This window comes from Natrix helvetica, assembly GCF_964273705.1.
Source record: "Natrix helvetica genome assembly, chromosome: 1".
Taxonomy (NCBI): domain Eukaryota; kingdom Metazoa; phylum Chordata; class Lepidosauria; order Squamata; family Natricidae; genus Natrix; species Natrix helvetica.
The window spans coordinates 185,834,692-185,859,685 of NC_138548.1; the positions used below are offsets into that span (position 1 = coordinate 185,834,692).

General features: G+C 39.7%; 1 protein-coding gene across 1 annotated transcript in view; it reads right to left on the reverse strand.

Annotated features, from left to right (window-relative positions):
* ACADL (acyl-CoA dehydrogenase long chain) overlaps nucleotides 1–24,994 on the reverse strand; it is a 32,262-nt gene that overhangs the window by 4,672 nt on the left and 2,596 nt on the right. The window contains exons 2-9 of the mRNA XM_081934789.1: nucleotides 23,102–23,263; nucleotides 19,969–20,106; nucleotides 15,199–15,363; nucleotides 13,982–14,048; nucleotides 5,745–5,909; nucleotides 4,991–5,092; nucleotides 2,628–2,741; nucleotides 491–618 (exon numbers count right to left, since the gene is read on the reverse strand). Of these exons, the coding sequence (XP_081790915.1) occupies nucleotides 491–618; nucleotides 2,628–2,741; nucleotides 4,991–5,092; nucleotides 5,745–5,909; nucleotides 13,982–14,048; nucleotides 15,199–15,363; nucleotides 19,969–20,106; nucleotides 23,102–23,263 (1,041 nt within the window). The remainder of the gene's footprint in view (nucleotides 1–490; nucleotides 619–2,627; nucleotides 2,742–4,990; nucleotides 5,093–5,744; nucleotides 5,910–13,981; nucleotides 14,049–15,198; nucleotides 15,364–19,968; nucleotides 20,107–23,101; nucleotides 23,264–24,994) is intronic.

Genomic DNA, 24,994 nt, shown 5'->3' on the forward strand with positions numbered 1-24,994 from the left:
GGTTATCCAATCTCATCTTTAAAACTTCCAGTATTGAAGCATTTATAACTTCTGGAGGCAAGTTGTTCCACTGATTAATTGGATTAATTAATCACCCAGTGATTAATCCAATCACTGTTTATCTACACCGCTCCTGCACATTTCTTTGTTGTCTCAGCCTCCCAGCTTTGTGGCAGCCATGATGGCTGCCTCTTCTCCTCGTCATGGATGAAAGGGAAGACGCCCTGGGTCAAGCAGGAGAATTGCTGTCTCCATGACCTGCAGGGCACCCCTCTTTTCTTCACCACCTCTACAGGGTGGCTTTAGCTCCTTTCAGAGCCCTCCAATGGGGAGAACTCAGTGCAGGAGACCCATTCCTCACGCCCAATCTCGTTATGATGTCAGCTGGAGGTTGTCCCTACAATTCTTGACTACAATATAAGATTATATTTTTTGTCACTATTCAGATTTAGAACAAATATATATGATATTAAGTTCTTAATAGACATACCAGTATTTAGCCATTGAAGCAGTAGCAGAATCCAGGCATTTCCGTGAATGAAGATCAATACAATTATCCAAAAATGTCCGACTTACACAAATCTGTGTTTTCAATTCTGCTAACTTGTGTTGCACAGTCTTCCAATTGGAAAAGGAAAGATAAAATGTGTTATCTTTCAATACTTGAACACATTATGAACTTCCCAATTATATTTCCATAATAGTTGGCAATATTTTGCAAAATACTCTTTTATGTGAAAGACAGTGTCCATAGAAATTCCTCAAAATTTAAAATGTATTCACTGGCCTAAAGCACACGAACACTTTAATCACATTAAAACTATGTAAAAAACATTTTAAACCTTAATATTTAGAGGTAGTCCTCAACAATTGAGCCCAAAATTTTAATTGCTAAGCAGGACAGTTAAGTGAGTTTGGCCAATTTTACAATCTTTCTTGTATTAAGTGTATCACTGCAGTTGTTAAATTAGTAATACATCTGGCTTCCCCATTGATTTTGCCTGTCAGAAGGTCATAGAAGTTAATCACATGACCCTGAACACTGCAACCATCATAAATACATGCCAGTAGCCAAGCATCTGAATTTTGAACAAGTGACCATGGAAATGCTACAAAGATCATGTGAAAAACAGTCACAAGTCACTTTTTTTTAGTGCCATTGTGACTTCGATCGGTCACTAAATGAATGGATTAAGTCAAGAACTACCTGTATTTTGTGGGGAGTGGAACCCCACCACAATTCTTTCTGACTTTACTAGTTATAGTATTAATTATATATTAGACTGTGAAAGGATGTTATCTCTATGAAGACTGTTGTATTGTTCACTATCACCAATGGTAATAATAATGCATCTTTTTCAAAATCCTAGTTTAACTTCAGTTTAACAACACAAAACTTTTATAACTGTAAATTTTAACCAGATCAGTAAAACTGATCATGAACAGAAGCATTTTAGATCTAATTAAACTTGACACTACATCGGCTTTGTACCTAGAAAGAACATCAGTGTTTATTTTTCTTTTTTCCTATTATACTCATAATTAATTTCATATGAAGGGCAATTTTATACAGTTAATTTTTACCCCTATATCTGCTTTTGTCTGCCATCCAAATCCCCTCTAGCACTGTGTTCTCATGTGTCTCTCTGATCAGTCCCATCTCCTCTCCCAAGTTGTCCTGACCAGCAATTCTCATTGTCTCCCAAACTATTTCCTATTTAATATGCATTCTTTCCTCCAGCAAGTTCACCAAAAAGTGGTAATCCATTTTTCTTTTGAAAAATATTTTTACTGAGCATGTTTCAAAGCAAAGTGCAGCCGCCTCCCATATTCATTCTCCAAAGAACACCTCAGGAGTGTCTGAAAACTACTAATTATTTCTGAAATTGAATTTCTTCTGCTTTTCCAAGTCAAGAATTTGTAAAAAAAAAAAAGGAAGTCCACACAAATATTGATATTATAAACTGGCTTAAAGTCTTTCCCCCATCCCTAAGAAAACTAGAAATGAACATTTTATTATGCAGAATTATAAACATAGAATTCCACCCTCAGCACCAGGACATGCTTGCAAAGAAAAATATAATTATGGCTTTCAACTGCCTTTCAAAGTATCAGAAATCCATCTAGTTATTTTTTAACTGTTAGCCTAATAAATAAGGATCAAATATAACAATGCACTTCATAGGGCTATTTCTGTTTTTAAGTGATAAACTGAGAAACTTCAGAAAGTCTTCAAGTCACTTTCTAAAAGAACAAAAAGCTGGAAATAATCTGCATGGAACAACAAAAATCCCCAGGAGTCCTAGAAACCACAAGGACAAATAGCGGCCCTCAGCTAGAAATCAAAAGAAAGATTTCTGGATGTTGATTGTTCATTAGATCAGTGTTTTTCAACCTTGGCAACTTGAAGATGTCTGGACTTCAACTCCCAGAATTCCCCAGCCAGCGAATGCATTCGCTGGCTGGGGAATTCTGGGAGTTGAAGTCCAGACATCTTCAAGTTGCCAAGGTTGAAAAACACTGCATTAGATGACCAGGCAACCAGGTCTGCACCTCAAATGGAAAAAAACAAAAGTATTTCAAATTAAAAAGTATTACTGTGGAAACAAATATTCTCAAATTCTCACCTGTAAATGTGAAATTGTTTTCCCAAAAGCTTTTCGTTGTTTAACATAGTTTCTTGTTTCTTCAAACATGAATTCACAGCTAGCAATCGCAATATCACCGATCAAGAGCCTTTCCTTGAGAGATAAGGGGGAAAAGGACATTCTCAAACATGTTCATTATTAAATGGAAAAAAATATCATTATTTCTCTATACTTTCTTCTTTTAAATACTCCCTCCTTGTCTTTGTATCTCTGGCTTTAAAAACCTTTCTGGTTTATAAAGATGTATATAGGTCTAAATCAACATTGTAATTACATCTACTGTAGATCTTAATTTCTGCTTTGAGTACACTTTTGCGTCTGGTATCTTAAATGTAAGACTGGGGAAAGAAAAGCTCTCAAAATTGTAATATTTAATATTCTGGCCTGTAACATCAACATACATTTTATGCAGGGTAAAAATATGTATGACAGGAAAAATTCAAAATTGCTCTTAAGTGGTACTACTCTTTTAAGATATCAATCTGAAATTAAGTCTGTTTGCAGATTAATGAATATACAACCCAATGTGAACATATTTTGAATAGGTCATAAAATAATTGAGAGATGAATCTGTGAACAGACTTGAAGCGTACATAATATGTGTCAGCTTTGTACTTTGATTCCCTACTTAGTGCTACTGTGTAAATGTATATGAACCTCTTGAACTGTTGCATATGGTTGGTTTTCTACATGAAAACATAAATCATATTCAGAAAATAATACTCCCAAAGGAAAGATTCAGATAGAAATACTCAAAAAGCACTTCCAGTACAGGTAGTCCTTGAGTTACAAATGTAATGGAGTCTGCGCATTCCATTTGCAACTCGAGGATTCATGGGAGTGAATCTCAAACCTTGAACGAGATTACTCCCTCCTTTTACCTACACATTCACTAATTGAATGTGAGGCTTGTTAAGTGCACATGAGGTATTCCAGGATGGGGAAGGCCATGGGTGGGCCTAGTGATGGAACAGGCCACCTGCCTAAGATCACCCAAAACCTCCCCGACCCACTAAAATACTTCATGCTCCCCACAATTGCTTTTCCTTCCCCCACCCACCTGCCACAGTAGATTACTTACTTTGTGAAGATCTAGCAAGCAGTCTCCTCTCTGGCCTCTCAGCTGCGTACATCCCTCTATAGTTTCGTTCGGACCTCTGCAAGCCTTGCCCAGCACATTGCCGGCCGAAATGGAGCTTCCGAAGGTGGCTCTGCCGCTCCATTTGGGCCTCCACAGGCTTTCCCCAGCCTATTGCAAGCCAAAATGGAGCTTCCAAGAGACAGATCCCCCATACCGGGGGGGGGGGGGGGGGGCAATCCACCCCCTGGAAGATTCATTTCAGCCTGCAATGGGCCAGGGGAGGCCCGCAGAGGCTCGAACGGAGTGTTGGAGGGGCAGATCCACCCCTGGGAGCTCCATTTTGGCCTGCAATAAGCCAGGATGAATATTGCAGAGCATCTGGGGTTGTTCGTAAGGGCGAACAACTGCTATGGTGCTGCAAGATTCGTAATTTCAGGATTTGTTCACAAATGCTAGGGGGCGCTTATCATGTAACTTCGAACGTTTGCTATGGGAATTCTTGTAACCCGAGGATTACCTATATTATACCCCTCCCATATAAAAAATTATGAGACAGGAAAACAAAAACAGAATATAGAGACAAATGCCTGCCTAAATAGAACTGAGTAAAATGAAATATTTTGAAGAATTAATTCTATTTTGTGGATGCCAAGAGAAAAGGTCCCTTTTTTAACTGTTTTCAATAACTTGGTATTGAACTCAAGACAGGCTCAACTGCAGTCTCTTAAATCTTCAATTTCCTCCTCTTTGAAAGCTAATGACAGGGAGATAGCTTTTCCTGACATTACACAGATATCATGTTTCTATTACTGAAGTCCACAAAGAGAGCACTAAGGCTCTCTATTTCCATTCATAGAAATAGAGGTAAAGAAATATAGGGGGAAGCCCTAGGGGAAAAAAAGGTTTTGTTTCTATAAGTTTCTGTACAACAGTTATAGAATAGGAATCAGAACTATTACTATATATTTTAATATTAAAATATAAACATCACTAAGTATATTTCCCAAATCTTTTCCTCACATATTACAACATGTTATATAAAAGCTCAATTTCTCTTTATAAAGAGAAAGTAACAATGCAATTCTGGGTGCAAGATCTCCACCCTGAAATCAGTAAGTGGTAGCTATCAACATCTTCCACAGAAGCTCAAATGTCATCCAGCATAATCTTTTGCTGGTAGATAGCTGCAATGACAAATAATGCCTTTGTGTTATTCTTTGGTGTGGTATTATCTCCCTGTGTGGTTCCATGTCTGTCTTACCCGAGGAAGCTCCGACATTAGATAATAGAAGCCTTTGTTTTCCTGGCCAAGTAGTGCACTGGCAGGCAAGCGGACATCTTCAAAAAACAGCTCAGCCGTGTCCTAATTTTAAATAATAAAGTCACATATTTGCCAGTGTTCCTTAAACCATGTATCATCATGCTTCTCTTTTAAAGGAGTGTTGTGAACCCACAAATGCATTAAAATGGATGGAGGATACTATTTACCAAAGAGATTACTTTCCATAGCCAAATTCCAAGGTCTAAGCAACATATAATAGTGAAAATCAATCTTTGTTCCACCTTGTATTTATTCTGTTGACTTGTAATGAAGGGTGCAAAAAATCACAGATAGGGCATAAAAGATGGGAGGCAATTATTTCTGCAGCTTTGCTTTATTTTTCCAGAAGACTTTTCCCCTTTATTTTCCCTTGCTTTTTTTGAGTGCACTCACTCTCCCCTCCCCTCCCCACCCTCTCTTTCCTGTATTTGAATGTGGCAAAGCCATGAGTAGCCAAATCTTCCTGCCACTGAGAAATCCTGTTGGATACCATAGTTTATCAAGAGAAAGCTCACAGGCAGGCATTCAGTAGGTGAAAATCACTGTTATAGGAACTGTAAGATTAGGACGCAGACTTCTGCAGCCATTTGCCAAATATATCTAGTTTGCTATCTAATGCAATGATAATTGAAATATATTTCCACTGAGTTTACTACCCATACTTATTAGAGCAATTACGGTATTTGGGACTCACCTGTGCTTTAAGTCCTATTTTTTCAAGCTTACGTCCTTTAACAAAGCCTTTCATACCATTTTCTACTAGGAAAAGGCTAATTCCATGAGCAGGGGAACGGGCTTCACGGTTTGTAACAGCCACAACAATAACCAAATCAGACAGCCAACCATTTGTAATAAATACCTGCAATAAACCAGAGAAATATACTTGAATTGTTTTATTGTAATTTGTTTTCTTGCCTATTAAGGACTTAGTCCCTTAAAGTCAGCCATTCCTTTTTAGTTCTTGGATTCATTTCTTATCTTGAGGTGAATTTTCCAGTTTAAATAATTACCCTTTGAAGTCACAGAAAGTCAGAATCTAAAAGTGGAAACCAGAAGTGGACACAAATGAGAACTAACAAGAGCTCATGTTTGAGCCTACACGGTGGTAATAAGAATGCAAAACAGGGACTTCTGATTTGGCAGTCAGAGATAGTGGGGCTCCACAAATTTCTGCCAATTCCTCTCCAACCGGAGGCCAAAGTCAAACCAGAGGGGTGAGAAAGAAAGGAAGGATTCCTTGTCGATTACTTGGATCCAAGGTGCCCTCCAGACCAATGGAGAAAAGAGACAGCCATTATGGCCGGAACGAAGCTGGGGCAACTGAAGAAGAAATGAGCTGAAGCAGTGTGTGAACAGAGGATTGAAACTGGGTGAGATGATTTTCAATTTCCTCATTAGAGTCCCACTTAAATAAAAGAAGTCTCCAAAATGCAGAAAGCGGTGAATTATTACACAGAGATAAATTATAGACCCAAAAGAGAGATGAAATTTTAACGGAAGAATATGAAGTTTTAAAATATAGAAAAACTTAACTGGAATTTGTGGCATTGTGAAACATGACTTTAATCTACTGGAAATATTGTCTGACTATTGAAAGAAATAGTATAAAGACAAATGATTTTTTCCCCTCGAACCTTGACAATCAGCTGTTAGCCTCTTCTTGGTATTGAAAATTAGAGTTAGGACGCCATTTATTGGTCAAAGAAGATACTATATTATTATATGGCTGGAAAGGACCTTGAAAAAGAAAAAAGTCAGAATTGATAAAAAAGAAAGGAAAGTCGTAAGAAGAGATAAGAAGAGAAACAAAGTGAAAGGCAAACAACATTTGGAAGGCCAACTTTTTGTTTTTCCTATTCTATCTACTTATTCTTTTAGGCAGATTAGGAACAACTGGTGAGCCTTTTGAAATCTTTTAAAGTAATGTGGATTATAAACAATAGGAATTGCCCTTGAACACTTGATTCTGTGAATTAATGAGTCATGGGGAAATTTGTGGGCCATTCTGGATTACAAATACTATTTGATAGAATACTTTCCGAGGCAAAAGAAGAAAAATTAAACAAGACTTACGAATTTGAATAAACCAGAGGGAGCAAAACAGCAGACTTTGAGGATTACAAACACTGTATTTTGAGGAACAGTTCAGGGACTGAGCAAATTCTTCTAACATTTACTTTTTGATGTTTTTGAATGCTTGGGACATTGGGACTTGGATGGATTACTGAATAACTTTTAGTCCACTAAAATAAAGTAAAATGTTACAATAAGGAAGGAAAAATATACCCCAAATGGAAATACTATTAATACTTCAAGATATCAAGGAAAACATAATAAGGAATCATAGGGAGATGATGGAACTGATGCACGATACAGATCTCAGACAAGGAAATCTTCCGCAAATGATAATGTCAGCTCTGGCCAGCTCAGAGGCCTGGAGCTGCCATTCAGGCGAGAAGACTGGGCCAGCTGCCAAGACTCACCATCCCACCTACACAAACTGAAGAAATTCATGCTAACAATCCATGATTAATTGCCGGGTGGTTTTGTTCTGGGTCACAAGGTGATGGGTGTGGCACGCACGGGGTGCAGCTTATCTTAATTACCAATGTAGCTGTAAAAGGTGGTGGGAAGCACAGGGTGGCAGCTCTGACAATTTATTCATTGCCTTAGTGCTTTGTTGGTCAGTTCGTGCCGAAGGAAGAATACAAACTGCGTTTCAAACCGTTTTTGTGTTTGGCTGGTTTCATTTACCCTTCGGAACCTGACAGATAATGGAAAATGAACAAAAAATTCAGACAATAGAGGAGAATTCAGAAGGAGTAGAAAGGAGGAGAGAAATCAACAAATGACATAAGTAGATAAAGATATAGAAGACATACTAAAAATAGAGCAGATTATTTTTCAAGAGGCCAAAATGTAGAAGAGAGCAAAGAGAAATATCCCTTAGCAGAGACGAAAGAGGTACTGATGGGTATTTTATAGAGCAGACAATAAGAGGCAGATGTAGAGGCAGAGAAGATATTTAGATTAAACATGAGTGATGTAGAAGGATACAAGGTCCCAAGGGAGGTGCAAGGGAGATTGATCAAAAAGTCAATAAGAGCTGAAATACTAACAAGGGCAAGAGATGATGGATACAGAATACACTTTAATATGGGATTTGCTTTATTAAAGATTAGAAATAGAGCTAGAAACTAAAAATTGGGGAAATGTTATTATGAATTCTGTTACATGATATAAGTTACTATAACTACTATGTATAAGTAAATGTTAGATGTTAAGACTATTATTATATATCATTATGATATATCTATTATACCCAGTCTGAACCCTTCCTTTCCATCTTAAAAAAACCCATTTCCTCCCTTCAAGTAATCAGTCCTACTCAAAAAACAATTAAACCAGGATTAACATCATCCAATCCTAATGAAGAAACTGTTAAACATTATTCCAAATAGCAACCCATTACCTTAACCCTGATCAAATAAATGAGGGCCTTTCCTAAATTTTGGCTACTATGACAATTATACACCTTGAACAGGTGGTCTAGAAATAGCATCTCATGCCCTAATCATTATATAAGTACATTACTTTGGGGATCACTTAGAAGCTACAACTAATTCAACAAGTACTGGCAAAGTTCCTGACACGACAATCTCATTACAGTAGAATCACATCCACCTTGGAATTACTATCCTGGGTGCTAATTAGCTTTTGAGTCCATCTGAAGTGCTGGTGACTACTTTGAATTAACGTCCCTAATAACACTGGCACCAGATTATGTTATACAAACCATGCCAGAATAGAGCCTACTCAGACAGTATAAACAGCTAGAAGGGTCCAGTTGGGGGGTCACCCATATTCTGTGAGATCTATGAGAGCTAACTAATGGGCGCGGGTCGGGAGTGCTGGGAAGAGTCGGGATTCCGGGGGAGACATTAAGCCATTCCATTGGGAGGTTTACCATCTCTACTGTTTGTGGGAGAGGCAGATATGGTGGGGGCCAAGGGCCAAATTATGTTCGGGGGACGCAGGTTCACTGTTTTAGAGCGATCACGTGTTCCGACCCACATCGCCCTTCTCGCAACCCCGGGTGCTCAGGATTACAGGACCCTGGTCTCCGGCTGGTGCCGCTTAACGCCAGGTCCGTGGTGCATAAGGCTCCCCTCATTTACGACTTCATACAAGAGGGTAGAGCGGACCTGGCATGTATTACGGAGACCTGGTTGGGCCATGAGGGGGGTGTTCTCCTTAGTGAGCTATGCCCATCCGGCTTCTGGCGTTTCACCAGCCAAGAGCCCAGGGCAGGGGCGGGTGGTGGTGGTGGTGATTAGGGAAAGTCTCAAACCTCAGGTCACTGTACCTCAGATAGGCGGGTGTGAGTCCCTTTTTGTGAAATGGGGCCTTGGAGTTCAGGTGGGCCTTTTTGTTACGTAACTGTCTCCCTGCTACGTTTCATCAGCCCTGCCAGAGCTGCTGGATGTATTAGCTGCATTGACAGTTGATTTCCCCAGTCTTATGATCCTGGGGGATTTCAATCTGCCTTCCATTGGCGAGACATCCGAGTCAGCTTGGGAGTTTGTGGCTTCCATGATGGCTATGAACCTAACTCAGTTAATTCAAGACCCCACCCATAATAGGGGACACATGCTCGACCTGATTTTTGTCTCTGGGCAGTGGATGAATGATCTAGATTTAGGGGATATTTCTATTCAACCCTTGTCATGGTCTGATCATTTCCTCATCGGGCTTGACTTCCATACAGCTACCCCTCGCCGCAGGGAGGCGGAACTAATTAGATGGTTCCGCCCCAGGCGCCTGATGGACCCTGAAAGGTTCCTGATCGAGCTTGGGACTTTTCCTGAATCCCTTGCTCACAACTCGACTGAAGCCCTAGTGGAAGCCTGGGATAGGGCGGCCACTAGGGCCTTGGATCGCATTGTGCCTTTGTGGCCTCTGACCCGGTGTCGATCCCGGGTGGCTCTCTGGTTTACCGAGGAGCTCCAGGAGATGAAACGCCGGAAAAGATGCCTAGAGAGTGGTTGGAGGGCCAGCCAGTCCGAATCTGATCGAACACTAGTAAGAATTCATATTAAATCCTACTTAGTGGTGATAGAAGCGGCAAAACGGGAATATTTTTCCGCTCTTATCGCGTCCGCAGATAACCGCCCAGCCACCCTGTTTAGGGTGATCCGCTGCTTACTTAACCAAGGAACTGGGGAAGACCCCTTGCAGGGTAGGGCTGAAGAATTTGTTCAGTATCTGCAGGATAAAATCGCTCAGATCCGCACAGGCTTGGACTCTGACTGGGTAGATTCGGGCGAGTCGACAGGGATGAATCTTGTGGAGACAATCTGGGATGAGTTTGACCCTGTGAACCCCGAGGGCATGGACAGGATTATGGGGAGACTCAGTGCTGCCACTTGTGTGCTGGACCCGTGTCCCTCTTGGTTAGTTTCGGCTTCCCAGGAGGTGACACGACGCTGGCTCCAGGCGATTACCAACGCTTCATTGAGAGAGGGGTTCTTTCCCACCGCCTTGAAGAAGGCAGTGGTGAGGCCCCTCCTCAAGAAACCTTCCCTGGACCCAGCTTCTTTAGCCAACTATTGTCCGGTCTCCAACCTTCGCTTTGTAGCAAAGGTTGTCGAGAGTGTGGTAGCACGTCCACTTCCCCAGTACCTGGATGAAGCTGTCTACCTGGATCCGTTTCAGTCGGGTTTCAGGCCCGGGCACAGCACGGAGACGGCATTGGTCGCATTGGTCGATGATCTCTGGCGGATCCGGGACAGGGGCTGCTCCTCTGTCCTGGTCCTATTAGACCTCTTGGCGGCTTTTGATACCATCGACCATGGTATCCTACTGCGACGACTTGGGGGTTTGGGAGTGGGGAGCACCGTTTTACGGTGGTTCTCCTCCTACCTGTCAGATCGGTCGCAGTTCGTGTTGACTGAAGGGCAGGGATCGACCCCAAGGCGTGTCACTTGTGGGGTGCCCCAGGGGTAGGTTCTCTCACCCCTCCTGTTCAACATATATATGAAACTGTTGGGCAAGATCATCCATGGTTTTGGGATACGGTATCATCAATATGCTGATGATACCCAACTTTTCATCTCTACCCCAAACCACCCAAATGATGCCCTCGACGTGATGTCCCGATACGTGGAGGCTGTGCAGATCTGGATGGGGAGGAACAGGCTCAAGCTCAATCCCTCCAAGACTGAGTGGCTGTGGTTTCCGTCATCCCGATTTGTGCATCTTGCTCCATCTTTGATGATAGGGGGAGAAATTTTAGCCCTCTCAGAGAGGGCCGCAATCTGGGAGTCCTCATGGATACGCGGCTTAGTTTAGAAGAACACCTGACGGCCATGACCAGGGGGGCCTTTTACCAGGTTTGCCTGGTACGTCAGTTGCGCCCCTTCCTGGATCGGGATGCTCTATGCACAGTTACTCATGCCCTCGTCCTTTTTCACCTGGACTACTGCAACACTCTCTACATGGGGCTGCCCTTGAAGAGCACCTAGAGGCTTCAGCTGGTCCAGAATGCGGCCGCGCGGGTTATCATGGGGGTACCTAGGTGCTCCCATGTTACACCCCTTTTAGGTGGCCTGCACTGGTTGCCGGTTGTTTTCCGGGTGCGATTCAAGGTACTAATTATGACCTTTAAAGCGCTCCATGGCTTAGGCCCAGGGTACCTGCGAGACCACCTACTGCCACCAGTAGCCTCCCACCGTCCAGTGCGATCCCACAGAGTTGGCCTCCTCAGGGTGCCGTCGGCCAAACAGTGTCAGCTAGGGACCCCCTGGGGGAGAGCCTTCTCTGTGGGAGCGCCTTCCCTCTGGAATGAGCTGCCCCCGGAGATTTGCATAATCCGTGACCTCCGGTTCTTCTGACGTGCCCTAAAAAGTTGGCTTTTCCAGCAAGCCGGCCTGGCCTGTTAATTTTATCTAATTTTTAAAATGTTAGTGCTATATTAATTGGGTTTGTTTTTTGGATTGTTTCTAATTTCCTTTTAACTTTTGTAATATGTGTTTTTTAATGCTGTACGCCGCCCTGTGTCCTTTGGGAGAAGGCGGCATATAAATCCAATAAAACAAAACAAACAAACAAACAAAACAACAGGCCTTCTCAGTGTTGGCCCCTACTCTTTGGAACACCCTACCCCAGAAAGGAGGATATCTCCCTCCCTTTTTGCATTTAGGAGGTAAATTATAACTCTGTTATCCCAGTGGGTATTTAGCCTTTAGTTCATCCTGGTGCTTCTTGAATATTTAATTTTAATTTGCTTGGACAATTGTATTATGTCTTTAACTGTATATACTAGTTGTGTGGTTCACTGCCCAGAATTGATTTGGGTAGAATATAAATACAGTAAATAAATAAATCATACAATATAGATGTCAAGCATTTTTCTCAAGGTGTATATAATACTACGGTGAATTTATTTAGTAAAAATCACATTCCCTTATTTTGGGGATATTTACAGTGCCGTCTTTATCAATTCTATTCTTACTTTCCAGAGGTCTACTTAGCTAAGAAGCAGATAGGTATATGTGTTGAAATTTTAAATACTGAATCCATTAAAACCTTCTCTGCCCCTTTCTCCACCTACAGTTCTGCATTATTAACCCATACTTTTACTTTGAATTGAGGGAAGAAATCATTATGAAAAATATGAGTGAAACTATTACAGAATTTATTAAATTGTCAAATTGGATATGATAGGAAACTGAGACTGGAGATGAGACTTGTTTTACTATTTTTTTACTTTAGGATTTGGTTATAACTTTGGAATATATCATGTGTTAAATCATTCATGAAAACTTGGCCTGCTTTCTAGTCATTCTAAATTACATGTAGGTGAAAGGATGACATGAAATATGAATCAAATTAAATATTTTTATCCCATTTTGTGTGACTTGAATGGAAATTTGTAAACTTTTGCAAAAATCTTTATGTTGTAAAAATGTAAACATTTTACAAAAGGCAGGGACACCCATATACTACAAACTAGTACAAGTTATCATATATATATATATATATATATATATATATATATATATATATATATATATATATATATATATATATATATATATATATATATATATATATATATATATATATATATATATATATATATATATATATATATATATATATATATATATATATATATATATATATATATATATATATATATATATATATATATATATATATAGTGCCCTATCAGCTTTCTGTCTGAATCTCAAATACATAAGGCAGTCTATTTTATTTTCACTACACTTGTAAAATTGGTAATTTTATAACAACTGTACTATCAGTTGGTAGCAACCATTTTTCTATCAATTGGTAGACAACCTGCTTGGTTTCCTGAACAATCTTATCAAAGAAAAATAAAAGCAATTTTAACAAAACTATCCAGTAATTGTAAACAACAATTGCATTTGGCAATATCCATTTTGACATTTTTTCTGAATCCTAAACAATACACTCACCAGGAGGAGGAGACATTTTTTCCCTTTTATATACGCTACCATAGTCAAGTTTTTATTTGCCTCTTTGATCTATCCAGGCAATTTCATACCAGGGAGGCCATTCTCTTTTAAGTTGTGAAATATCTGAGCATTGGTTACCCTTTGCAGACCAACCATGTTACAGCATTAAAAGGCCAAATTCTTCAGATGTTTCTATAACGTTCCCCAACAAAAGAAGGACAGAAAAGCACCTGCTAAGTTGATTGAGTTTTCAAGTTGTCAGCTGCAGTCACCATGTTACTCTGGCAGCAGAAGTCCTCATCCAAAATGGAAAAGGTAACCTGGCATTGCTTGATTGAAAAGTTGTAGAACGCCAACCCCATAATTCTCAGCACTGATCTCAAATGGCTGCATAATACATTTAACAAACTTAAAAGAATGTATCACATACCTTACTGCCATTTAAAATCCAATCACTGCCATCCTTTTTTGCAAATGTTTTCACACCTTGCAAATCACTAAAAAGAAAATAGTTCTTACACTAATGCAACATAGCAAATGCACAATGTTTAAAGTCTCCCAGTCGAAAGAGGAACAGCAAATGATCTCCCACAGTGATTCTAAATTTCTTCTTTTATGCAAGCCTTTTACACTATTACTGAAAAATTCTGAAGACAATCACAGAAGTCAGGGATTGATCACAGTGCCTGTGAGCACCGTACGGGACCTGCAAGTCTCCAAAATGAAACAAAAAGTATCATATAGATTTGAGAAAATGTAATTTTGCAAGATCATCAAATATTTAAAATATTGGCATCCTTATTGAAATGCTGCAAGTTTTCAAGAACACCAACCCGCTGAGAAATTATTTTGGGGTAAATAATTGTGAATAGAATGCATACATAAGAACACATTTCACAACTTGCAAGAAACTACCAAGCTTGGGATTGAATTTAACATATAAAGGTGTTCATTTGATTCCATGTGACTACATTTATCAGGAATAAATTTGGGTTCCATCCAATGTTTCTACTGTGAAAATAGGAAATACGAAAAATGTTGTCTTCCTGGTTCACAGTTCCATCCAAAACTTTGTACTGACCAAAATGCCCACCAACTTGAGACTCTACGTAGGAAGGGAAGGCAATATTTTCAGACCCTTGACTTTCAGTCTCACTACAATACAGTAGGAAGTCTGCTGCTCACATCTCTAGAGACAGTGGAACCCAAGCAAGTTGGTCCAATTGTTTTACATTTTTGACTGTTCAGAGGGTTTTAGGGCTGGAAATGACATATATTTGGCCTTGCATTAGTTTAACACACCCATCTCCAGCATAATTTTGCATTTTTGTGCCAGGTACCAGTTTGTTGTAAAATTTGGGAGTCTATCCTTGGCTCATTTGCAAGCTATGGAGGCTTAAAGGAGATAAATGGAAGTATAGTTCCACATATTTTTGGTATTTTTGCATTTATAATCCATCACTTTATAATCTTGGGTTGCTCTGCGGATTGAAATGTGGTTAGGGGGAGGAGCACAAACAACCTATCCCATGTCAACTCTGCTAGGCAAATTTATTAGGAATCTTATTAATATGCATAGGTCTGCCTCAGTGAGACTTAATAACTAAAATGTATGCAAAAGACTGCATTCTTAAAGAACATGCTTACCTTCCAGCTCCAGGTTCTGTCATAGCTATTGCACCAATACATCTGCCTGCTGCCATTTCTGGAATGAACCTTTTAATCTGCTCTTTTGAGCCATAGTTTGCTATATAAGGCATGACAATATCAGAATGAAGACTAAATCCTGGGCCTGTACAATTAGCATACATCCTGGAAAGAAAAGGATTACAAAACCAAAGATTTGTGCCTGAATTTTCTTCAACTACAAAAAAGAAAATTATTATTGAATTAGCCCTACAATGTCATATTTTAGATCAGCTTTTTTCAACCTTTCATCCTGGAGGAACCCTTGAAATAATGTTTAGATCTTAGGAAACCTTTGCATAAAAATTGCGAAAAGTACAAAACAATACAATCACTTCTAATCTATACAATGAATGTAGACAGCAGCAAACTGTCAGGCCGGCATGGCAGCTGAATCATAGTGCATATAAATTCCCACCGCTACAAGTCTAGCATTGCGTACAGTGCAAAGTTCAGAAAATGGCATTTATTTATTTTCAATTGCAATATGTAGCCTCCCATAGAATCCCGAGAAAGGCTGGTTTTGTTAGTTACATTTTGGAGGGATTCATAAAACAAGAGATTCATGTTGCTCATTCAAAAATATTCTTATTACGGAGTTTTAATTCAAAATAGATCTGCCCACTGGTTAATAAGTAAAATGTACTATTTTGCTCTTCTCAGCATATTGAAGGCAGAATATTCTGCTTCAGTTATTATGGATCAGAAGCAGTATGTATGCATAGGGGGCTCCAAGCCCTATTATTTCTAAGCAGGAACATGAAACTAGAGAGGCTCATTTTTACATAGAGTAAATTAAGACATAAGAGAAAATAATGTTCCTAGCTTTCTCCCCATTTCCCAAGCTTGATAGTCCAGTATCTACTTCACCGTGGTGGGGAAAAGGGGAGGAAGTTCCTGGTAGGGATGAAGAAAGAATGCCAGGAGTATATGCCAAGAGTATATACAGTATACAATTCAAGGATGAAAGTTAAAGTGAAAAGTACTGTAAAAAATGTATCTTTTAAAAAAGAAAAGGAAAACACAACAGAATTAAAAAAACATTTTAGGGAAAAAACATTACATTTTGCACATCTGCGATTATTGCCCATTTTTATTTGGATCCTTTTGCTTATTTTTACAACAGTGCTTTTTTCTTCAGAACTCATATCCTAAGTAACTCAGCTTGCAGTCACACAGCTTGCCTTGTGTGATATGTTGTATATAATGGAAGCATTCCTACTTTTATTTGGTTAGATTATCACTGAATATATGGTCCATTTTCCCATTGCTGTATATTTTTCAATTTCAATCTCCCAATCATTGAACTTAGTAGTTTCATAATTATATTATATCACCAACATAACATTTCACTTTGTGCTCCTCTCCATGAATTTTGATCCTGTTTATCCGCTTATCTTTTTAGATCTTATTGGATAAGATTTTCAGTGCAATTGCAAATAATAAAAGGGAGAATGAACATCCATACCTTGAGCCTTTGCAAATTGAAAGCCTTGTGGAAAGTGTTCCATTCACTGTGATCTTTGCTGTTTTGTGTTGCTATATCGTCTCCGCTCAGGTTTTGCATTCTATTCCAAGATTCTTTTTGTACTAAGCCTCTAGTAAAATATCTATTCCTCAACATACAAGCTACCATGGCTTGATTCACACTTACACTAACTTAAAACCAGAGCAAATATGTTATGCACAAATACTTTTCAGCTAAAGAACAAGTGTTTGGATGAATTTAGTGAGGGAAATATCTTCAGCTAGGTTTTTTTTAAGGATTTAAGATTGCAAGGAAAAGAATGAAAAATCTAGTTTGCTTTGGCTTGGAAAAGAAAGGAAAACAAACAAAGGATGGGAGTCAAACACCTAGTGTTGATTATGCCCATCCAGTCTTTCTTATCCAATAACACTTGCTTTTGTTTATTAAACCAATCTACTTATCTTTCTCTGAAACTCATACTTCTTGCCTCTATCTCTATAATGCAAAATGATCTCCTCTTCTAGTTTTTGTTGCCAGCAGACCAATATGGATTGCAAAAGGGAGAAAGTTGTAGAGTGATGAATAAAGGAGTTCAGCTGGATATGGCAGAATGAATGGTGTGATACCAAAAGAAAAGGAGAGGGATGTTTGGTCTGTGACAACTTTGGGATCTTGCATTTGCATGTAACATAGGAAGATAATCCTGATCCAAGAAAAGGAGAGATGAAAGGCGGCAGCAGCAGAGGTCTGTGTAAAGTGGCAACGGTGACTATAGCTGAGAAGAATGTGGAAGAATGCTCTTAAAATAGTAATGAATTTATCACCATGAAAATTCCTATTCAATTTACTCAGTTTTGTCTAAATGCAAAATATGTCTTTGTTGTCAATGAATTATGTCAGCATGAAGACCAAATTTTAAGATATAGCCATCAGAGAAAATAAGGAGGAAAAAGTAGTACTGTATTTTTGGAGCATAAGATGCACCGGACTATAAGACGCATGAAGATTTTGAAGAGGCAAATTAAAAAAAAAAGTTTTTGCACTCTGCAGACTTCCCAAACACGGCCCATTTTTCGCAAAAGCGGTCCTGGTTTTTTTCCAAAAAAAGGGCATGAATAGCCTTTAGGAGGCTTGTAGAGTGCTCTGGGGGGGGGTGTTAAAATGAGGGCAAAAACTAGCAAAAAAATGGCTTGTTTTTTGTCAAGGCATAGCCTTTATGAGGCTTATAGAATGCTCCTGGAGGCTTGGGGGGGGGGAATTGAGCAAAAAAAGCCCCCTTTTTTGCTCATTTCTGTTCTCCCCAGCCCCCAGGAGCACTCCGGAAGCCTCCTAAAGGCTATGCACAGCCATTTTGGTGAAGTGTGCGGGGTTTCGGGAGGCTAAAAATACTGTACTTTTACTTTACTTTTTTACTTTTATTTGCGCTTCTAGACCGTCCCCTCTCCCAAAAGGGACTCGGGGCGGTGTACAGTCCATATAAGAAATACATCATATGAATAATTAAATAATTAAACAGTTAAAATTGTTAAATAGATAGATAGATAGATAGATAGATAGATAGATAGATAGATAGATAGATAGATAGATAGATATGGAGGAGGTTAAAAAGAAGGTTAAAAAGAACTGTACAACTGAGTAAAATATCTAAATATAGTTTTAAAAACCCCTAAAAATATCCCATAAATTAAATTAAAAACAGTTCCCCTAAAATACCAGTTAAAAAATATGTCTGCCAGGAGGTAGCAATTATGAATGTGCCAGGCCAGCTAATCGGAACAGGTGAGTCTTCAATTTTTGTCGGAAGGAGCGGAAGTCGGTGGTGGTTCTAATGTCGGGGGGGAGGTCATTCCAGAGGGTTGGGCCCATCACAGACAAAGGCCCTACTCCTTGGCGTCGCCCGTTGGCATTGCCTAGTGGACGGCACCAGAAGTCCCTCCCTGTGAGAGCGAATTGGCCGCAGGGATGTGTGTGGCAGGATGCGATCCCGCAAGTAGCTAGGTCCTGTGCCATGGAGCGCTTTAAAGATGGTAATCAAAACCTTGAAACGCACCTGAAAAACCACAGGCAGCCAGTGCAGCTCGCGCAGGAGAGGTGTTACGTGGGAGTACCTAGTACTCCCCATGACAGCCCGCGCGGCTGCGTTCTGGACTAGCTGCAGTCTTCGGGCGCGCCCCAAGGGAAGCCCCATGTAGAGAGCATTGCAGTAGTCCAGGCGAGACGTCACCAGTGCATGAGTGACCGTGCGTAGGGCATCCCGGTCCAGTAGGGGGCGCAATTGGCGCACCAGGCGAACCTGGTCGAACGCCCCCCTTGCCACGGCTGCCACATGGTCGTCCATTGACAGCCGGGCATCTAGGAGGACGCCCAAATTGCGCGCCCGTTCCACAGGGGGCAATTGTTCGCCCCCTATGGCCAGCGATGGAGTCAGCTGGCTGAACCGAGGTGCCGGTAGCCACAGCCATTCAGTCTTGGAGGGGTTGAGTTTGAGTCTGTTGTCCCCCATCCAGACCCCGACGGCTTCTAAACACCGGGACATTACTTCGACAGCCTCGTTGGGGTGGTTTGGGGTTGATATGTACAGCTGGGTATCATTAGCGTACAGATGATACTCAACCCCAAAACTACGGATGATCTCCCCCAGTGGCTTCACATATGCGTTGAACAGGAGAGGCGAGAGGACCAACCCCTGTGGCACCCCACAAGTGAGTGGCCTCAGGGTCGACCTCTGCACCCCTGTCAACACACATTGCGTCCGGTCGGAGAGGTAGGAGCCGAACCACCGCAAAACGGTGCCTCCGACTCCCATCCCCTCCAGCCGGCGCAATAGGATACCATGGTCGATGGTATCAAAAGCCGCTGAGAGGTCTAATAGGACCAGGATAGAGGAACAACCTCTATCTCTGGCCCTCCAGAGATCATCAACCAACGCGACCAAGGCTGTCTCCGTGCTGTGCCCGGGTCGGAAGCCGGACTGGCGTGGGTCTAGATATTCGGATTCGTCAAGGTGTCGCGGAAATTGCTGCGCCACCACATTCTCAACAACCTTCGCTAGAAAGGGAAGGTTGGAGACTGGACGATAATTAGCTAGCTCCGTCAGGTCAAGTGAAGGCCTCTTGAGTAAGGACCTCACCACCGCCTCTTTCAAGGCAAAGACACACTCAGATTATCACCCTCTTTTTTTGAGAGAAAAAGGTGCGTCTTATAGTCCGAAAAATACGGTAATTGTAGAAAAAAATTGTAAAGGAAAGAAAAGAAGAACTTACTGCTCTTCCCAAACAATTGCTGAGGAGAGCAGATCCCCTCCAATGCCTTCATTTTCTTCTGATATATTGATACCAAGCAAACCCTGCTGTCCGGCTTTTTCCCAGAGCTCTCTGCTTACTTGTCCAGCTTTTTCCCATCTACCAAAAAAAAAAAAAAGTAAAATCATGGAATTCTGACAGAAATATAAATGTATTTATTTATTCATCAACAAGTACAAGGAAACAAGTATGAAAGGACATGAAAAAATGGCACAAATAAATGGATATAAATAAGCAAAGCATAGCCATAAACACATAAAACGAGTACATATAAATGGGACAGTAGGACAGGGATGATAGTCATGCTAGTACGCTTATGCACGCCCCCTTAGGGCGTAAGATCCACGGTAGACAGTTTAAGGTAAAAGATATGGGGGTTAAATTAGTGCATAATAATTTATTTAGTAAAAATACAAGCTTGATTATTTTGGGGGAAAGATATTTAGAATACAGCATACATAAAAAGACTACATACATTGGACAAGTTTATCCATTGAGCTAAGTCAAGTTTATACCATTATTTCTTAAATTCACAGTAACTTGCTTAAAGCAAATAATTAAGACAGAATAGGTAATTTCATTTTGTGTATACCAAAACCAAATAACTTTAATCATTAAGTTTGACATTTTTAATCAGCTGAACAACTTCCAAAGACAAATTATACCATCAATTATATTAGGCTAATTGTACATACACATACATACACATACCCTATTTTTCGAAGTATAAGAGGCACCTTTTTCCGCCAAAAAAGAGGGTGATAATCTGTGTGCGACTTATACACTGAATGCAGCATTTTTGGCTGACCGAAACCCCGTCCCCATTGCAAAAATGGACATGCAGAGGGTTTGGGAGGCTTGCAAAGTGCTCCTGGGGGGGGGGGAGGGCAAAAACGAGCAAAAAATGGGCAGTTTTTGCTTGTGTCCCCCCCCAGCCCGCAGGAGCACTCTACAAGCCTCCCAAAGCCTCTGCATACCTTTTTTTGCAAAAGAAATGGCCAGTTTTTGCAAAAAATGGCCCATTTGTTGCTCATTCCCCCCCGCCCCAGGAGTACTCTACAAGACTCCCAAAGCTCTGCATGCCCCCCCCTTTTTTTTTTGCAAAAAATGAGTTTTTGCTCGTTTTTGCCTCCTCCCCAGTCCCTAGGAGCACTCTACAAGCCTCCCAAAGCCTCTGCATGTCCCCCCTTTTTTTTAAAAAAAAGAGAGAGCATGCAGAGGGTTTGGGAGGCCTGCAGAGTACACAAACTTTTTAAAAAAAATTTACCTCTTCAAAATCATGGTGCGTCTTATACTCCAGTGCATCTTATAGTCCGAAAAATACGGTAGTTTTTGCTTAATGACCACTCATTCAGACATCTTTCAAACATATGACAGCATCTGGAGGTAGAACCAGAAGCAATGGATGGAAATAATCAAGGAGAAAACTAAGCTACAGCTGAGGAGAAATTTCTGACAGAATAATTAATCAGTGGAACAACTTGCCTCCAGAAGCTGTGGATGCTCTTAACACTGGAGGTTTTTAGGAAGAGATTGGGGAACCATTTGTCTGAAACGGTATGGAATCTCCTGCTTGAGCAGAAGGTTGGACTAGAAGACCTCTAAGGTCCTTTCCAACTCAGTTATTCTGTTCTATTCTGTTTATGTGATCATAATTTGCAACCTTCCCACAAAGCCAATGGGGAACTGGCAAGAAGTCAGAAATCTTCACTTAATAACCTGCACAGTCCTTGATTGGCACTAGCACTAGAATCAGACTTAGACTTATATACCGCTTGATAGTGCTTCACAGCACTCTCAGGATGCTGTATAATATCAGCATATTGCCCCCAACAATCTGGCTCTTCATTTTACCGACCTTGGAAGAATGGAAGGCTGAGTCAACCTTGAGTCTATCAGGATCTAACTCCAGGCTGTGGGCAGAGTTTGCTTGCAATACTGTATTCTAACCACTGCGCAGCAGGGCTATTTAACAATGGAAACTAAGGACTGCTGGGATTGCCATATCTAAGCAGTGCAGTCATGTGATATTGCACTTTATGACCACATCAGTTAGCTTGGAAATTTTAGCCCTAATTACTTGTAAACAAAGGCTACCTCTAATATAAAGAGGTGATGTAAAAGATAGTAGATTTTTAAATTCATTCACTATGATGAACTCATGTTTGCCTTAGCAGAAACAGTAGTTTGGAGCTAAAGTACATCCCAGTTGCACAATCACTTCACTTTACTGATCTTAAATCCCTGGAATACACAAAAATCTTCCACCAATCAGGCCTCACCTCCAGCTGAGCAAGAGATTAATGAAAACAAGATGAGGAAAGTCTGCTGGAATTATTTCAACTATTTTATCAGCATTGCCCACTGGAGCCATTATAGAAAAGGTTTCAAATTCCTGCTGAGCAATCACTGGAGAAGCAGAATGTGTTTTTGTGCACCATTATCTTTCAATCCATACTGAAAAACAGTTGGTAAGAAGCACAATCTTGATCAAGTATACAAAGACATAAAAAGTAATAGGAAAGCAGATGTCTAATCAGTAATTTGGACTTTTACCCAAAAGCATGTTCCACTGAGCAAACTGGACTCTATTCCCAGATAAGAATATTGCAATTTTTATAAGGTCATCTTTATTAGTAAATAAAATAAGGTGTCATTTATTAAAGGCAACAATAGTGCAAACTATTTTTTTTATTAAAAAAACACAATGCAGCAGTAGTTTAGATGTCTGCTGAGATACATAAATTGTTAATTCAGTGAGGCTCATGTAGTTGAGAAGATTAGTTAACTTGCCTTATATCATCAAATTAAATCTGATGCAGCCTTAAATGGGAATGTATTTTCCATTCCATCCCCCATTTTCAAGACAGCAGACATAATGTGATGCAGTTGGGTCTACAGCACCTGGATGTATGCATAGAGGAAAAATCTTTTCTTTCAGAGAAAACCACTAGTAGCTCTAAAGCTGTTATTAACCCTATAGAAATGCTTACATTAGTGTTAGTTATAGTTCTCCACCAGGGCAAGCAGCATAAAATCATTTCAAACATGAGAAAGAGAAAATGAGAAATGGGATTTTGTGCATTTAACTTACTCTCCATGATATGGTACCACAGCTTCCTGGAAGAATTTTCTCACACTTTGCCGTAAGATGTCATGGTCTGAAGAAAATATCTTTCTAATCCCTATGTCCATTAATGTATTAGCTGAGGAGGGTTCAAGGCGTGTTGAATCATTATTTTCACTCTGAAGGTTTCTTTAAAAAATAAAATTAAACATACCACTTAAAAATCATAGTTTTGTTTAAATTCTGTCTATTAAATGTATATGTACTTTCAAATGATAAACATTTTGAAGTTTACTTTTGTGGTTTTTTTTAATGTTTTGAGGTTTTTAATCTTTCAGTTGTTTTTATCTTTATGTTTTTGGTACTACCAAAAAATGTTTCAAGCTATGATTGACAAACCTGTTCCTTTTCAACTTTCTTCCACCACCTACCACAGGACAAAAGTATAACCTTGCATAACAATTTTTTTAAAAAAATGAATGACAAAGTTTTAAGATAGTAGTGGAGCTGAACATTGATAGATATAAGCCGTATTTTATCATCATATTGCTGCACTATTTAGGGTGTTTGAACAGGAAAACCCAAATTAACTTAAACTGTACAGAAGACTTTGCTACTTTTCATTTTTTTAAAAACAAACAAACATTTGAATTATTCACATATCCAGCGACATGGAATGGTCTGTACAGAAGATTATATCCTAATAAAAGTTGTAGTTAGACCTCAGTAACAACAGTTATTTAGCTACAGACATTCAGCAACAGTGGCACAACCAGTCTTTAAATTCTAGCACCCCCACAGTCACACAATCACAATCTGGGCACTTGGCAACCAGCTCACACTGATGATGATTACAGTGCTCTGAAGTTGTATGATTGCCATTTGTGTCCTTCCCTGCCAGCTTCCTACAAGCAAACTCAACACAGAAAAGAACAAGGAAACTTGCATACGACATCACGATTTACAACTGCATTGCTTAGTGGCAAAAATTCAGGTCCCAAGATTCATTAACCAAGAACTATCTGTATGTATACATTACCAGAAGATTCTTTATTTTTTTTCCTTAAGAATTTTACGTTTCATAAATCAACACAGCTTGCCCTCTACAACAGAAGGTAATGATGAAAATTCTAGCAAAACATATAATCTATCATCATCATAAATGAGCCCTGATATGGAATAAACCTAATGCAATTTTGATATATACTATTAGAGCTATTAGAGCTCTATTAGAGCTTCTCCACAACAATTAATGTTCATCTTGAGCCCAAATTAATGTTTTTAATATGAAAGTTAATAGAAATGGGAGGGAAAAAATCAGATAGCTTTCAATAGTAAATCAAACACAGGGTCATGATCAGTCTCTTAAAAGACATAACCTTCCTGAACTGCAGGCATTCCTTTGGTAGCACTGAGAAAACTTGAACAAGCAAAGATTATTTGACATACTGTATTTTGGTGGAGTATGCAACTGTACCTTAATCCTTTTCTATTACCTCATATATCACCCATAAGCATCAGTGAATCAACACAACACACCAAATATTAAAATTACACAAGCTATGTTTGCGCAACACAGGCTAAACTGTAGTGGTTACTTTGTAATTTGGTATGTCATAACAAACCTATTGTTGATTTTATTTATTCACTATTGATTTTATTTATTGATTGATAAATTTCTATGTCACTTATCTTGCTGAGGTGAGTCTGGACAGCTTACAGTTATATAATTAAAATATGATATCAAGCCTTAAAAAATAAATAAAACCCTTATATTTAAAATTCAGTTAAAACTCAATTAACCAAGATGGAAGGAAGAGAGTAAAATGTGCATGAGGAGGAGGTGGCATCTGATTAATCCTTTAACCACCTCCAAGACACCATTCCCCCAACGGAGCTGCAGACCAACTGGCTGAACCA